Raw genomic sequence first — 16,705 nt, 5'->3', positions numbered from 1 at the left:
AATTGTTACAATAGGGGTTTTCACATTCCCCCGTAAAGTGAAATAATTGCAGGGGTAGGCCTACAGTAAAAAAAATCTTCCCCGAACGATCCCAAGTTTAAAGGGATGGTCCGGGCTGAAAATATTTATATGTTAATACATAGAGTAGAATTCACTGAGCAAAATGCCGAAAATTTCATCAAAATCGGATGACAAGTAATAAAGTTATTGAAGTTTAAAATTTAGCAATATTTTGTGAAAACAGTCGTCATGAATATTCATTAGGTGGGCTAATGATGTCACATCTCCACTTTCCGTTTTCTTATGTTATTGCATAAAATCATATTTTTTTCAATATTTCATACTTGTGCGAATAATATGTCTCCCTTATAATGAAATAAGTTTCAGCAATAAATATCTAATGCACTAAATCAGTTGTCAATCCAATTTTTCTAGTTCTTGGAGGAAAAAATTTGAATAAACCTAATTTAGTATAATAAAATACAAAAGAACAAGTGGGGATGTGACATCAATAGCCTACCTAATGAATATTCATGACGACTGTTTTCAGAAAATATTGCTAAACTTTAAAATTCAATAACTTTGTCATTTGTTATCCGATTTTGATGAAATTTTCGGCATTTTGCTCAGTGAATTTTACTCTATTTATTAAGCTATAAATACTTTCGGCCTGGACCAGTTTGTTAGCTTTCCTGTCAAAAATATTTTATAGGGTAAATTTGAATTTTTTTAAAATTCCTTCCAATAGGTTGTGAAAGAAGGGGTGGGCGATCAAATTAACACCTATTTTAAAAAATAATCAGTAAAAGTGTTTATCACCCCCCCCCTCCCCGGCATAAAGACGAAAAGAGCTACAGGGTGATGGCATTTTTTTTTTTTGGGGGGGGGAGGCACGTCAAAATATCTCGACGGGAAAAATTTAAATGTAATGAAATTTAGCCCCCCCCCCCCGAAGAGAAAGTAGGCCACTTTTTTAACCCCGTTTCCGGCCAGACTAGTCTGGATCTACTAACGTTCTTGATATATCATCAGCTCTCTGCTGGTGCTCAGTATGCAAAAAAAAATATGAAACGAACGGAGAAAGAAGAGGGAAAGACGGAAATAGATGTTAAAGTTGGCACGCGTCCAATAACCGCGGGGGAAAAAAACTTCCGGGACGACGTGCATTTTTGCATACCCATTTAGGAGTTCAGGCTAATATTGTTTACACTGCAGGAAGTCAAATATGATATTGATGATATGAACAAAAAATCTAGTGTGCATTATTTCGTACATTATTTTGTCTGGGGTGGGGGATGGGCCGGGCCCATAAAGATATAGTTTGCGTTATTTTCTATGGTGGGGGCCGTGTGAGCATTCAACGAGTGTGCGATCGAGCGCTGGTAAAACCACCCACAAACGCGTCAAAATACACGTACATAATTTCTACAAATTTTAGAAATTGTTTTCTTGGTGATTTATACCCTACGAATAATTGTGACCCGTATGGAATTACAACGAATCAAAGAATTTCTTCCAGTCGCACCAAAATCCACATCACTTTTTTTTTTTTTTTTTTTTTTTGGGGGGGGGGGAATTTGATCGAGAGCAGTTTTTTTTTAATTTTGCCCATTTGATGATAAGTTCGTGATTGCATCATTACTATTAGAGGATTCATCATGTTTATGGAACTGTTATGGATGATAAGATGCCATATTTCACGCACATAATGAAACAATTAAGAGTGTGACGTCACTTTGTATTTCGTTTGATACCATCAGTGCCTTTGGCTTTGTGCATGTACTAATAACTTGATAATTTATTGAGCAAAACAATGAAATGCTACCACTTAAATAATGGTTTTGCATGGCCGACTTCATGATTACTTCGTCTCTTAATTTAAATCAACTGGACATCCTACATCCATTTATAACGGTGAAGGCCTATTTAGTTTCGCGAAGTGAGATGGGTTGGAATTAAATGGGGGGGGGGGGGGTGAGGGTAGAGTGTCAGAGAGAAGAAGGAGAGGAAGAAGAAGAACAAGAATAGAGGGAGAAGAGAAAGAAGAAGATGATGAAGAAGGAGGAGCGATTGAAGAAGCTAAGGAGAAAGAAGATGGAAAAAGAGAAGAAAAATTGAAATAAGAAGAAGGAAAAGGAGAAGGAAATTGAAATAAGAAGAAGAAAAAGTGGAGGTATATAAAAATAGAGAGGAAGAAAAGAAGATGAAAAAGATTGCCATTTAAAATACATCGAATTCCACATTTGATATCAAAACCGACTTCGAGTTAGACTATCTTTGTTGATGTCTAGTCTGTAAAGCTTTGTAATTGTCACGATGGGGATTCCCCTTCAATGCATTATAAACGAGATTCGTGTGTCAATTTTGTTTGCTTTGTCTGTGTCTATTTTGATTCTTCTTCTCGGGTCCCCTATACACAAGTTCTATCCAGGGCAGGGTATACATCATGGTCTGGCTTTGGGGTTGAAAGACTCAATATTTTGGCAGTGCATGGACCTGGTAAGAGGGGGAAGGTAAATTGCCAATTCGTCCACTGCCAACTCGTCCACTCACCACATGGTATACTTTCATTAAGTCTGCCAGCAACATTTTGTCTAACAACCATTTTGGTCTGTTAACCATTTGGTTCAATCATCACTTCATGCCGGGCAATTGATAACTGAAGAAACAGTAATTTCATTGAATAAATGGTGATTTTCACAAACTATTGTTTACTGCGAATCCTTGCATCTGATTGGCTAAGAGCAAATTAGTGAGTGAAAATCACTGACAAAACTGTTCATGAAACACCCCGGACCTGAATAAAACAACAACCAACCGATATTTTCAAACCATATAAATTCTCCAGTTTATTTGAGCATCCTATTTGACTTCGACAAAAACAAGCTTCTCTACAACAATGGTCAAAGAACAAATACAATGTAAATAGAATAATAATATCACTTCTTTTCTCCTCCTTTCACAGACTCAGTCATAAGGCATAGGCATACAATCAAATTTCCAAGTGTGTACAATAACACTGGAAGGGGTGCCAAATGCCGATCCTTATCTATTAACATCTTCAATAACACGTGGATACAAATAAACATAAAAAATATCTGTCACCTTTCTTGGCATTCAAGATTAATACCTTTCCAACAAAAACTTACATTCTTTTCATTATGAAATAAATTTGATGACTCTTTCCATCTTCATCACCTGCTTATTCATATGAAAGCAAATTATTTTAAGAAACTAAGGGACCATGGACTTCTACATACTCTCCACAGGACATGGAAATGCACCATGAAGGGGCCACCCCACAGAGTTAACAGCAAATTGATTTGAATTTAGTAAATTTAAACAAACAGAAATCTGATCAAAACTTGATCATTAAAATCAAATCAACATATTTTTGCATTGCATGTGCAAATGGTTGAGGTGATGCCTGGGTGTACAAGCCTCATTTTCATTTTGAATTTTAATTTCAAACATTGTATTTTTTTTTTTCATGAGGAGCCAAACAGTGTAACCATCTTGGAATAAAACAATGAAATATTTGCAGGCTTTCGTTTCCAATATTTTTATAACAACGTCACTTTTCTGAAGGGTATGTACATTTTTATAGTTTTCATATTTTTTTACGAGTTTTCTTTAAAAGGTGCAAAATATCAAAGGCCCAGTGATAGGGCCATATCCTTTGAGAACCTTGACTAAATTTAAATGCTGTTTTAGTAATTTCATCAAATACAATTCAATAAAAGGGAGGGCTTGTGACATCTTCGCCCCACTTGTTTAACCCTTTTTGGTAAAATAAGACAAACCTCGAAAAGCTGTAAAGTGTTTGTTGAATGTCATTATCATAATAAACTCAGAAAATTTACCCCTTTAGTGTAGTCAATTTGATATGCTCAGTGCTTGATCACAATAAATGCCATCTAGTATGAGTCACGGTTAAAGATATAATTTAATCTGAAATTATATTAAATCAATAAACTCCAGTGATCCAAACATTAAAGCTTTTCAGTATTTCACACATTAAAAAGAATTACCCTTGGAACTCATTTCAGAAAATGTGCTTCTCATATAACAAAACTCTGATCAAGCAGAGAAAAAAGGAAAATCTAATTTGAAGAATGAGCACAATTAGCCTCCATGTATACACAATATCGATTTTTCTTTTCTGTTCCGAACGATTTCATAGTCACAATATAACTTAAAACATACAAGTCAATAAGTCAATGAGTGATCATCTTCATACATGTATTAAAAAGCATTCATTTCTTTCTCTACACATCATGGTCATACCATACATACAGTTACACACAGGAATATACCTGGTTATGAATCTCAAGAGGGAATGAAAGATGAAGAAAATTAAATAAAAAGTTACGACTTCAAATAAAACCATATTGCTTGTTTCTGCAAGTTCAATACAAAGAGGCAAAAACAGATGAAAATGTTTCAATTTAAAGACCATCCATGCTCTCTAAAGCTTCCTATAATACTCTCTTGTCACATGCCTCTACAAAAGTCATGTACACCCTTGTAAGAGGATAATTCCCACATGGAATATCCCCCCCCCCCCCCCGGCTTAGGACCACATCTTCACTTGAGATGAGCTCCATGCAATGGACAACACTCCCTAGACACAAGAGGATACCCCTCCCCAGAGGACATGCCTCCCAGAAGACACCCCTCCCCTGAGGACACCCCTCCCCAGAGGACACCCATCCCAATAGGATATCCCTCCCAGAGGACACCCCTCCCTAGAGGACACCCTTTGCCATAGGATATCCCTCCCTGAGGACACCCCTCCCAAAGGATATCCCCCCAGAGGATATCCCTCCCAGAGGACACCCCTCCCCTGAGGACACCATCATCAAATGATAACTCATAGTGGACAAATTTTAAGTTGGCTTGGAGAGTTATCTTCCATTGGAAGTCTTCTTACAATGTATATTTCTACATTCTAAGCCTACATGGATGTGGCCAAGGACAAACTACTTGAAATATAGGACTACAAAATTACAATGTGTTGCCATAGATTTTGGTATTTTGATACACTTTAGTGCAGTTCAAGATGTCAACAAGCATGATACCTGATCATTGGTGACATAGCTGAACAGTGCATAACTGAGATGCATTTTATGCTTTCTTATATGCATTCTTTCTTTGATGTACGAGTGAGTGTACATGCTTTATCAAACAAGATAATCATAAGCCTTTCTCATTTGCACCTTCAAGATAAACATGTTTGTCCATCAAATGAAATTCCTTGTTAACTTTCTATTTTCAAATAACTCCTTTTAATCAACTGGCCAGAAATCCTGCTTGAACAACTTGTCTCAACTGCCTGGATAGATTTTAAAATATGCTCATAATACATCGTATTGTATTCATTCTACTGTACACGACTGAGTGGCAATCAGAATGTAAATATCTGAAAGCAAACATATCTGTACATGTACTTAGTAGTTGTATAGACACAACCTAATTTGTAATCAAAATCAATTGTTTAATGAACATGTATGTTTTGAGTGAATACATGTATATGCTAGTCTGCAGACACAGACCCGAATTGACATTACACTGCAAAAACTCTGGTGTTGATTTAACACCAGCCCGGAATCTAATATATGTCCACACCAGAGAAGTGTTAAACAACACCAGTTTGGTTTTGGTCTAACACCAGATAGGTGTTGTTTACACAACACCAATTAGTATCAAAACAGCATCGGTTTGATTCCAAACTGGTGTTGTTTCAATACTTCTGTGGTGTGGTCATATACATTACATATTCCGGGCTGGTGTTAAATCAACACCGGAGTTTTTGCAGTGTATAATCAACAAGTGACAGAAGCGGCACAAATAACATCATGTAAGGATTGTGTCTACAATGTGTGCAGACCATCTACTGGGTGTATAGATAAGGAGGAGTCTGGTAATGGGTAGACTAAATACTGTACATGGTTAATTTAGGCAGTTACACATAAATTACATTTTTTTTCCAGTCTAAAATAGCCAATTCATTTCTTTGGAGACATTCACACCTGCCTGAACCTGAAAAAAAAAAACTAGAAAATACCAGCTTGAAATCCAATAGCAAATTATGTGCATTTGTTTTGCATTTTGACATCAAAAGTTCATACAAATGTATGGCTAGATAATTTGCTTACATACCCATTTCTGGAGAAAATCACCTATTACCATTTCTCAGTCCCCGACTGAAAGTGTCTGCACATATTTGATTTTTTTCTTCCTGGATTTTTCATCCATACGGACAATGTCAAATACAACAGGAATCAAAGTTCAGTATTTGTTTACTAATACCTTTGTAATGTTAGCGAATAAGTTGAATTTTCTTCCAGGAATATACTAAAAAGTTTGCAATGTTTCAAAATAAATGCAGCGAGTATTTTCTCCTTTTTTTGTAATAGCAGGTGTGAAAGCAATTGACGGTAATGAAAACAACTGAAATGGAGGGTTGAAGGGGGTGGGGAGGGGATTGACATTAGGAGTAAATGCAACATAACAATTGGACATTTTCCCCGCACACTTGGGACATGTACAAGCCAAAAATAAATTCTCTCAAAGCATCATATACAGTACAAAACATGAGGTAAAAGTATTATTAAACAAATATATTGGATGCAAAAGCAAAAATGAAGTTCAAACCGAGCATATAGTGTATGGTAGACTATCTATAGTCTAATAAACACAAATAACCAAATCTTTGCTACATACACAGTTACATACTACAGTTCATTCTAATGTACTGGCTAAGACTGAAGGCATAGGCCTTATAAGACTATTCCTTTGGAAAATAAAATAAATGCATGAAAAATCTACAACATATACGATCCTTTGTTATAACCTTCTCTTTTTTTTGTTTTTGCACATTTCTGTAACATTCATAATATCTACTTGAGTTGTGAATCTGATTATGTAAAAGGGTCAAGGTCAAGTCCTTATTCCAACCCCGACATCAAATTATATTTGAAGGCCTCTCTATGTTAGGCCTTTTGATTTATCTTTTAATATTAAAGGATCTTTGGGCTGGTACATAAAATGTTTTAATAAACCAAATAATAATCTTCTCAAATTTCAAAACAAATAAATTTGTTTCAGACTAATTATTCTGTACCAGGTTCCTAAGATATCATGTAGGTTCCCCCAAATCGTCAATGATTTAGATCACAGAAACTATAAGTATGCAATTAAAAAAATCCACTAAGTGGAAAATAACGCCAATATGCATGTATGAACTGAAAATGCCGTTTCGAATGGAAATACATAAAATAAATGTGAAAAATAGGTGAACACCCTTTACATGTACGTTTCAATCAAAATTTCAAATATATCGATTGATATAAGACATCCTTAACTCATCACTGCTAGGCTACATGTACATGTAGCAATATCAGCTCTTAAAACAGAAGATTTTCCCCAACTGAGAGTTTTGACCAATTTACAATAACACCATAAATAGATACCACCATTGAACTTTTTGCTGTTTAATATACATGTAGATTTGCAGTTATATAATAAACTATAACTGATTGAAGTATATGTTACAGGCCCCTGGGTGGAGAGTACCAAATGCATATAAAATGACTTGTCAACTGACACAATGGCAGTGGTTGAAATGGAATCATGTTCCTTTGTTTCATTCTAAAACTAATCCCTTACAAAACTATGAAAGAGTGACAAATTCAAACGTTATGTTTAAAATAGAAAATAAAATATCATACAAAATATGGAATGGGAGGTTTTCCTTCTCTAACTCCTCGTCAATAAAATGAGGGAAGGATTCAACTTGAATTGACAATATACCAATGTACATGTGATAATCATGTATTAAAAATAAAAAGCTGAATTAAACAATTTTCTAAATGCTAAATCTACACACATGTATCATTGAAACAAGAATTAACATAATTTGGCATGTCAAGATAACTTGTAAGCTACATCATACAAAATGAAATTATAGTGCTAAACAGCTGCTGTATATGATAAAGATGACAGCACTTTCAAACTCCTTTCCAAGAAATAAAATCAAATGCACATTTTCCCCCTTTAGGAAATACCCCACATTCCAATGTTGGTCCACTTCACAAACATTCTCCATTTTTTTTTCCAAATTGTCTAACAGTTTTCTATCTATGAGTTTGATGAATAATCTATGAAAATAGAATGCAAGGCTTCTCCCCAATGATGGAAATTAAGATAAATGACTATTTCAAATGTGTTCATTAAATTATTAAAACAAAATTTTGCAATCCCCTCATTTATTAAGATGAGTTCAAATTCCACACAAAAGCCACTTTTTGGCTTTTTAGCAACACTCAAGCTTCATGTTTTTAATTTAAACTTCATATTTCTCATAATTTCTGAAGAGTACATCAAAAGTTATGGACATTTCCAGTGAAATATTGACATAGTAGTCTTAAGAAGTAAATCAACCATTAGAAAATATTAAGTTGGTATGTGTTACTGGGACAGATTTATCTCCAATCTATCCAAAATAAAAACATTCAAATTTCAAGCAGATGTTAAGAAATGACATAAAATCTTGCCAAGCAGAGCAACAAATATTTCAAAACTGAATGGCATGCATTTGTGAAGTTCATTCACTAACTTAAAGGGGAATCCAACCCAAATAAAAACTTGTTTGTATAAGGAAAAGAAAAATCAGACAAGTTTATAGGTGAAAGTTTGAACAATATTGGACAAACAACAAGAAAGTTATGAATTTTTTAAAGTTGTAAATATTGGTAATCACTATACCCATGGAGACTTAAAATTGGCCGCATATGGGATGTCATAGTGATGTAAGGCAAGGACTACTCTTCCATGTACTCCAATACATATTATGGCTAAAATGTCATTTTTCCCAAAAGTTTTATTGCAAATTATATTTTTCTTTCATGAGGACATAAAACAATATACTTCCTGTGTTATATTTAGATTACTGCACCAGGGGAATGGGTACTTAGGAGAAAACCAAAAATCCCTGATAACAATACATGGCCTATGGGAAAGTTGTCCTTGCCCCTTGTCATACATTGTAATACCTAGTTGCCAATTTGAAATCTACATAGTATTAGTGACCTCAATTTTAAAGCAGCTATAACTTTCTTATTGCTTGTACGATTTCTTTCAAACTTTCACTATTCTGTTTAATTTATTTTTCTCCTTCCCAACACAACATTTTATGGCCAAGGCTGAATTCCCCTTTAATGGAAGACCCCTTTACTAGGTTTGCAAGGAAAGAAACATCAAAGCCTCTGCCTTAATCTTGAATCAATGAATTCTCTTCACATTGAATGACTACATGTAAGTTGTTGAAAGCGTAATCAATGTGTCAGTCCGCAAAACAGAAAAGAGGCCAACCGCTCAAGTCTGACTCACTAAAATGGAAATAATTAAAGAAATTACTTGCACTTGTCAGTCTGAACAACAAATAAAACATGTTCTCTGTCTTTCCACATTGGAAGTGACCTATTGTAGGCCCCATCTTACATAGAGTTGCAATTGATCTGGTCAAACATAACTATGGAAAGCCATCAACATCTAAAATGCATGTTTACTCGCAACAGTTTTTAGATATCACATTCATTGATTTCTTGAAAAATTCAGTGTGCTTCTCTTTGTTTACAAAGGACACTGTACAAATTCCTTGTAGACAGAAATTATGACATCAATGGATTTCCATACAGTTGAGTTAGATCGGATCAATTGTAACTATTGTAAGATGGGGCCCTGGAGTAATTTTCCTTTAAAATAATTCAATCAGGAAATGCATTTCACTAATAATTTCTACACTTGCAACATTATTGATTTGGTGCTTCACTATTCATAGATGAACCTTTACGTACTCCCAAAATGAACAACTTACTGAGACTTTTAAAAAACCAATTGTTTATTGTTGTTTAAGTTAAGTATTTTTCCTTTCAGGGGCCTGCTGCAGAAAGAGTTGCGTTTAAACGCAAGTCAAAATATCAAGCACAAGTCCCCATTGCGTGTGCTTCATTGGCTGAAAATCAAGATGCGACAGATTTTTTGAGTTGCGTTTGATTGCAACTCTTTCTGCAACAGGCCCCAGGAGACCTATTACCGGTATGCTGAGAGTAATTTCATATACCTAGAGCACATGATCAAACAGAGAAATTGCTAATTTTGCCAACTGAATGCCTGCCAATTTTGATATTGGGCATATCCTAAATCTTGGCAACTCAGCAGAAAGCATGAAAATCAATGATACAATTACCATCAGTCGTCTTTTGTATCAACTGATCATTACTGATAGAGCACACTATCAAATACAATGTAAACATGTATGTATGTGATCAACAATTTACAAATTGATTATACTTGATTAAATACAAAAACATCTATATTGATAAATGCTTTACACGTATGTATGAACTGCTTTGTATAGGAACAAAATCTATGCTTCAAACAAAGCATCTCGATAAGTTCAATTACCATGCTTTCAAAAAATATAGATATCAAACAAGATACTAAGTTTTAAAACTGAGAAGATAAGAAAACAAACTATGTATGAAAAGGTCAGAAAATATAACACCGTATCAGGCTCGAGAGAGTTCAAATCGGTCTAAGATTTTGCCATAATAATGCGATTCAAAATCCTTGCTTTCCGCTGGAGTATGCTTACATGTACACTGAATCAGTACTCTTCTATAAAGCGATCAAGTGGTTAACATACATTGATCGATTGTACAGAATTGGAGTGGACCTCGTAACTGCTCAGCGGTTTCACAAAGTGGAAGTCGGGAACGCCGCAGTGGGGGCATTGTATACTCCTTGAGTACTCGCTGAAGAAGTGCGTGCCGCGGGTGGGGTCGATGACTGGCTTGCCGCACCGCTTGCATCCCGCCCTCCCCGGGCAGCAGGGGTAGGCTGCGAAGATGTCGTAGGAGTAGAGCGTCCCCAGCTGGTGATGACTACCATCCCAACGCGACTTGCATATACGGCAGACGATCCGCTGAACACCCTCTAAGCACTGCATGCAGACAGCATTCAGGTACTGGGAGCTCTGGAGACCAACTTGTAGACCCTTGTTACCATCGCCCTGTCGTTGCGGAGTAAGATAGAATGTGCCATCGATCAGAGGATAGCGATCAAAGACGGGAAGCTTCCTCGTACACACGGAACATGGAATGACACGGGTGCCATGTATATTGAGAGTCGCGAATATGAAGGAGCGTATCTCCTCGGACTCCGGCTGACTGTCCTCTTCCATCTTGATGTGGTACGAGTTGAGCTTGTGTGCCGGCAACACCTGGTAGAAGGCAGACAGATCCAAACGTGGTAAGAAACCTCGTGTACCAGTTCCGCCACTGCCACTGCTATTTGAACTGCTGCCAGGAGGAGGCATGTTATCCGTAGTGGGATTCCAGTAGACATTGCTGCTGAAGAAGTTGGTGTTGAGGGCAGCTTGCATGTTGCCAGACCTCTCTCCCTGCGGTCGAAAGTCAGGTGGTCCACCGTGATGAAATTGTGGTGATCTGTTGGTAGGTTGGGCCTGCCTGTTGCCACCCTGTTGGTGATGGGCCATACTCAGTGGTGGCCCATGGTAGTCGTGATGAGATTGTGGCCCCTGATACTGCTGCTGTGGCATCGGAGATACAAAATGATGGGGTTGATTCTGGATTTTTCCGCCACTGCTTCCACCATGTTGCCGCTTATTCCAATTATCATGGCTCTGTGACTGTGTGCTGTGGCTCACCGATGTTGGGGTTACAGCGGATGCTGTTGAACTTGCAGTCGATGTTGCTGTTGTGGTAGGTGTTGCTGGGTGGCTAGAAGTTGCAGCTGTGGCAGCAGAAACGGTACTGGTAGGTGGATTCGAAACCACTGCTATCTGTGGTGGAAAACGTTGGTTTTTGCTGCCTGGTTGATAAACACTTGGACTTTGTGGTGGAGTGTGGTTGCTTTCGGTCGATGCTGTTGACGAAGCTGATGTGTGTCGCAGTCTACCGTGTCCATTTCCGTGGCCATTTCCATTCCCATTGCCATTTCCATTGCCATTTCCAGAACTTGAACTGATCGAATTAGCTCGGCCAATGGTTGGTTTCTCATTGGACTTCTTGCGGCGTCGATGTCTACGTTGCTGGGCATTCTCAGCAGCAGCACCCTCGGGGAGCTTCGGCGGTATCCATTCCAGGTCCTTCCGTAGATGACCCTTGCCACACTTGCACGAGCATGCTTTCCACGCCAAGTCGTAGCCTTTCTTTGTCCACAAATTCTGGCGACGCTGCTTTTCCGACCAGCTTCTCGCCCGACCAGACGATCGCAGATATGTTAGAACTTCATCCTCCCATATATCAAAGCAAATCTTATGCATGTATTTCCCCTGTGTGCACTCCGGATTGTTGCAGACAACTTTTTGACAGTCATCCGGATCGTCCGTATGCACAGATTCGCCTTCAGTGCAACTCAACGGAACACAACATGGCTCCTCGTGTTCATTGTTGTTTACTTCGCCATCACCATCGCCAGCATCTTGCTCATCCAGCTGTTCTTCTACTTGCTGGCGAAATTGGTCGGCTCTATGCTGTTTATCATCGCGAGAGAACGGCATGGCTGTCCGACAAAACATAGACGATTACATTTTACACAGAATGGTTGTAACGGGGTATTGATAAATCCCAAAATTCAGTCCAATTTATGATGTAAACAAATGCACATGAGGTTCGTCTCACGCTTTCGAGATGATTGTTTGGATATTTGGGGTCCGCTGGAGGCGTGTCTCGGTGCCCAGATCGTCTTTTAGCATATTTGGTTCAAGGTCTGTCATTGGACCAAGCCTCGACAGTGTAAATTATCAGGCTCGGTGATTGGACCAAGATGATGTAATTGCAAATTTGCATAGAGCTGCGAGTAAACAACTCGGGCTTATCTTTTGCGCACGACATTGTGGTTTTTGCATTGACGGGTTTACCGTAACTGTGCCAAGTGCTCAGCGTTCAGGGATCAACTCGTTTGTTTTGATTCTGTAAATTTGTCAATCATACTGTATTCCTTCAAACCATGTACCAGGGAAGTGTGGTTCTCTGTGTATTATGATAAAATAGGACATTGTAAGTACGAAGCTATAGCGGCAGTGAATGTAATTAGTAATTTAATAAGGGTTTGGGGGCATTCACTCGGGACCAATTAGCATACAACTGTATACACCGTTGTTTCCGGGACATTGCAATGCATTACGTAATATTAGATAATGATCGATTGACGCGCAAACTCCTCTTCATCTTTAATATGATTGATACGAACACAATATTCTAGTTTTGGCTGGTGAGGTATTCAAGCAGCTATATAGCATGAAAAATAAAGATTGATGAGAGCAAAAGTTTAGTAGAGACAGTAGAAAAAAGAAGGGGGGGGGGTGCGCGTATGGATGAAGTAATATAAAAAGAGAATTAGGGAACGGACAAGGGCGCGGCACCACACCATCCTCTGGGATTTTTCAAGTATATAGGGCGAAAAATAAGTGGGAAAAAGAGCAAAAAGGAGAGTCCGTGGCCATGTAACTCTATAATACTCCTATATTCAATTAATGAAAAAAAATATGACGTCAAATTTTTAGGACGTTTGCCCCCTATCAAGGAATCACCCCCCCCCCCCCCAAAAAAAAAGAACCTCGGGCGGCTGCTTGAAAAGATTACATTATCAGGGAGTGAAAGCGGAGAAAAGCAGAAAAGATCAAGGGTGGATGAAGAGAGATTGTTGATACTCAATTCATTGAAACATATTCTTAGGATATAAAAGTAAGAGTAATTGTCCCTTTTCTTGCGTTTACTTTTTCATCCAAGTTTCCTTTTTGTTACCAAAAGTGTCAACTACCAATATATTTCTCCTGCAAAAGAAAGCAGTTCGCACATGTACTGGGTCTGGTTACAGAGACCATACAAATCCCTTATTTGTAAAGCTGAAGTGTTTGAAGGTAGAAGATATAAATTTTTTGCAAACTGCCTTATTTATGTTCCGTTTTAATGCCAATATGCTGCCTGACTCATTTTCTTCAATGTTTCAGCCTAACAGCACTGTCCATTCATATAGCACAAGACAGTCATCGAACATACATTTGGTTAATCCCCGCACCGCATTAGCTCATAAATCAATCAGACACCGTGGTTCAGATGTTTGGAATTCTCTTCCACATAATATTCGAAATTTGAAAACCTCACATTCTTTTAAATTGGCTGTAAAGCACAATCTCCTTTCAAAATTACAGAATGTGTAAACTGCTAGTAACGTATACATGTAAGTAATTAAATCTTCTTTCTTTCTCTTATTCGTAACTGAAGATTAAGAATTTAACTTTGTTGAATTACTCTACCATATATTCATAACAATTTAAAACTTAATTGTTATATCTCGGCAGTCTATCACTTTTACATTCTTCTCTTTCTTTCCTCTCTTCCTTATTCTTACATTTTTATTTTGTTTTCTTGGATGCAAAACCAGTTTAAAGGTGCTTAAACCAATCAAGCTTTTAGCTTATGTTGCAACACCTTTGTATGTTCATTATTTACTTGTGTTTTCATATATTTATACATTATCTGTGTATTCTTTTACATTGTATATTGTGAACATGCATGAATAAATAAATAAATAAATAAATAAATAAATAAATATAGATCTATCTCTTCTTGTCCTTTCTTTCTTTCTTTCTTTCTTTCCTTCCTTCCTTCCTTCTTTCTTTCTTTCTTTCTTTCCTTCGATCCTTCTTTCTTTCTTTCATTTTCTTTTAAAAGATAAAATTCCCCATTTATTCACTACTCATTTGCATTTTTTCTAATTACGCGTATGTTTTCCCTATGAGTTTTTAATGATTGGACTGATTATATCGGCAGATATAGTCAGAGATGCTTTGATAGAAACAGAGTTGTTTGTAATCAGTTCTTTTTGTGCTCACACCAATATTCTGTTGGCTGGTTTGCACACTTTTTTTTTTTGGGGGGGGGGGGAGGTGGGTCTCCCACTCTAAATTGCAGGGATTTAAAATAAATCCAGGTGGTCTGTAGTTAGGTATACCAATCGTATTATAGATTTAATTTTAATCCTAAAAATATTTTAAAGTTAGTTAGGAATTTTAATTTAAATCCTTTAAAAATGAAGTTTAGGATTAAAAATAATTCCAGAATTCGATTGATCCCTAACTATTATCTACGTGGATTTACTTTAAATCCCTACAATTTAGTGTGTAATTTCATTGGATCATTATATTGCCTTTTGATGCTTGGCTGGAAATTGATTAAAAGAAATAGTATATAAAGAAAACAAAGCAAAAGGAACTCTCTTCTAGACGTCCTCAAGTCAAACCTCTATCTTTTGCCCTTATAATCACGCCCATTTTAAAAGCTGATTTCATGAAACACAGTCAGTTTCAGGGGGTTAATAACACTCTTCTCACATAACACAGTATATGACCCTTTTCACTTCTTATTGCTTCTTTTCCCTCTTCATCAAAATTTACCCTTCTCCAGTTTATGCATGCATGCATCCATCCACCCACCGGCCAACCGTCCGTCCGTTCCCCCTTCCACCCACTCCATCCATCCTTCCATCCACTCACCCACCCACCCATCCATCCATCCACCCATCCATCCATCCAACCAACCAACCATCCATCCATCCATCCACCCATCCATCCGATCATCCACCCATCCATCCATCCAACCCACCATCCACCGGCCACCAATCCATCCATCCACCATCCATCCATCCAACCAACCAACCATCCATCCATCCATCCACCCATCCATCCATCCACTCACCCACCCATCCATCCATCCACCCATCCATCCATCCAACCAACCAACCATCCATCCATCCATCCATCCACCCATCCATCCGATCATCCACCCATCCATCCATCCAACCCACCATCCACCGGCCACCAATCCATCCATCCACCATCCATCCATCCAACCAACCAACCATCCATCCATCCATCCACCCATCCATCCATCCACCAATCCATCCATCCACCATCCATCCATCCATCCATCCATCCATCCATCCAACCAACCATCCAACCAACCATCCACCCATCCATCCATCCACCCATCCACCCATCCATCCATCCATCCATCCAACCAACCATCCATCCATCCATCCACCCACCCACCCACCCACCCACCCATCCATCCATCCACCCACCCATCCATCTATCCACCCACCCACCCGCCCATCCACCCATCCTTTCATTCATCCATCCACCCACCCACCCATCTATCCATCCATCCATCCACCCACCCATCCATACATCTCTCTCACACTTTATCCATTGATCCCTTCTGTAGGTCATCCATCCAGGCTCTCGATTCATATATCCATTATCTGTCCATTCCCTACTTCATCCATTCATTTCTTTTCTAATTCATACATTCGCTGAGTCCCTCCATTCATCTATCAGTCCACCCCATCATCTTTCCATCCATCAATCCACTTTCTCAGTTCTATTCATAAATCCATGTATCTATCCATCCACCTCGATCCTTCTCCACTTGATCCATTGATGTCTTCTTCATTCTTCCATCATTTTACTTTTGTCATTAATATTCAATCTTTCCATCCATCTAGTCCATAAAGTCAATCTCTCTCTCTCTACCTACCTATCTATCTATATATGTCTGTCTGTCTATCTATCTATCTATCTATCTATCTATCTATATATATATATATCTCTCTC

General features: G+C 37.9%; 1 protein-coding gene across 1 annotated transcript; it reads right to left on the bottom strand.

Moving 5' to 3' along the window:
• Positions 1–2,823: 2,823 nt before the first annotated feature.
• LOC129258813 (headcase protein homolog) lies at positions 2,824–12,779 on the bottom strand. Its single transcript, XM_064098638.1, has one exon. It carries the CDS (start codon positions 12,605–12,607, stop codon positions 10,703–10,705), a length of 1,905 nt encoding a protein of 634 aa, XP_063954708.1. The 5' UTR covers positions 12,608–12,779; the 3' UTR covers positions 2,824–10,702.
• Positions 12,780–16,705: the final 3,926 nt, after the last annotated feature.

Source organism: Lytechinus pictus, chromosome 4, assembly GCF_037042905.1.
Source record: "Lytechinus pictus isolate F3 Inbred chromosome 4, Lp3.0, whole genome shotgun sequence".
In the NCBI taxonomy this organism is placed as follows: domain Eukaryota; kingdom Metazoa; phylum Echinodermata; class Echinoidea; order Temnopleuroida; family Toxopneustidae; genus Lytechinus; species Lytechinus pictus.
Note: the sequence above shows the minus strand (reverse complement) of the source record. Positions and strands in the feature narration are given on the sequence as shown.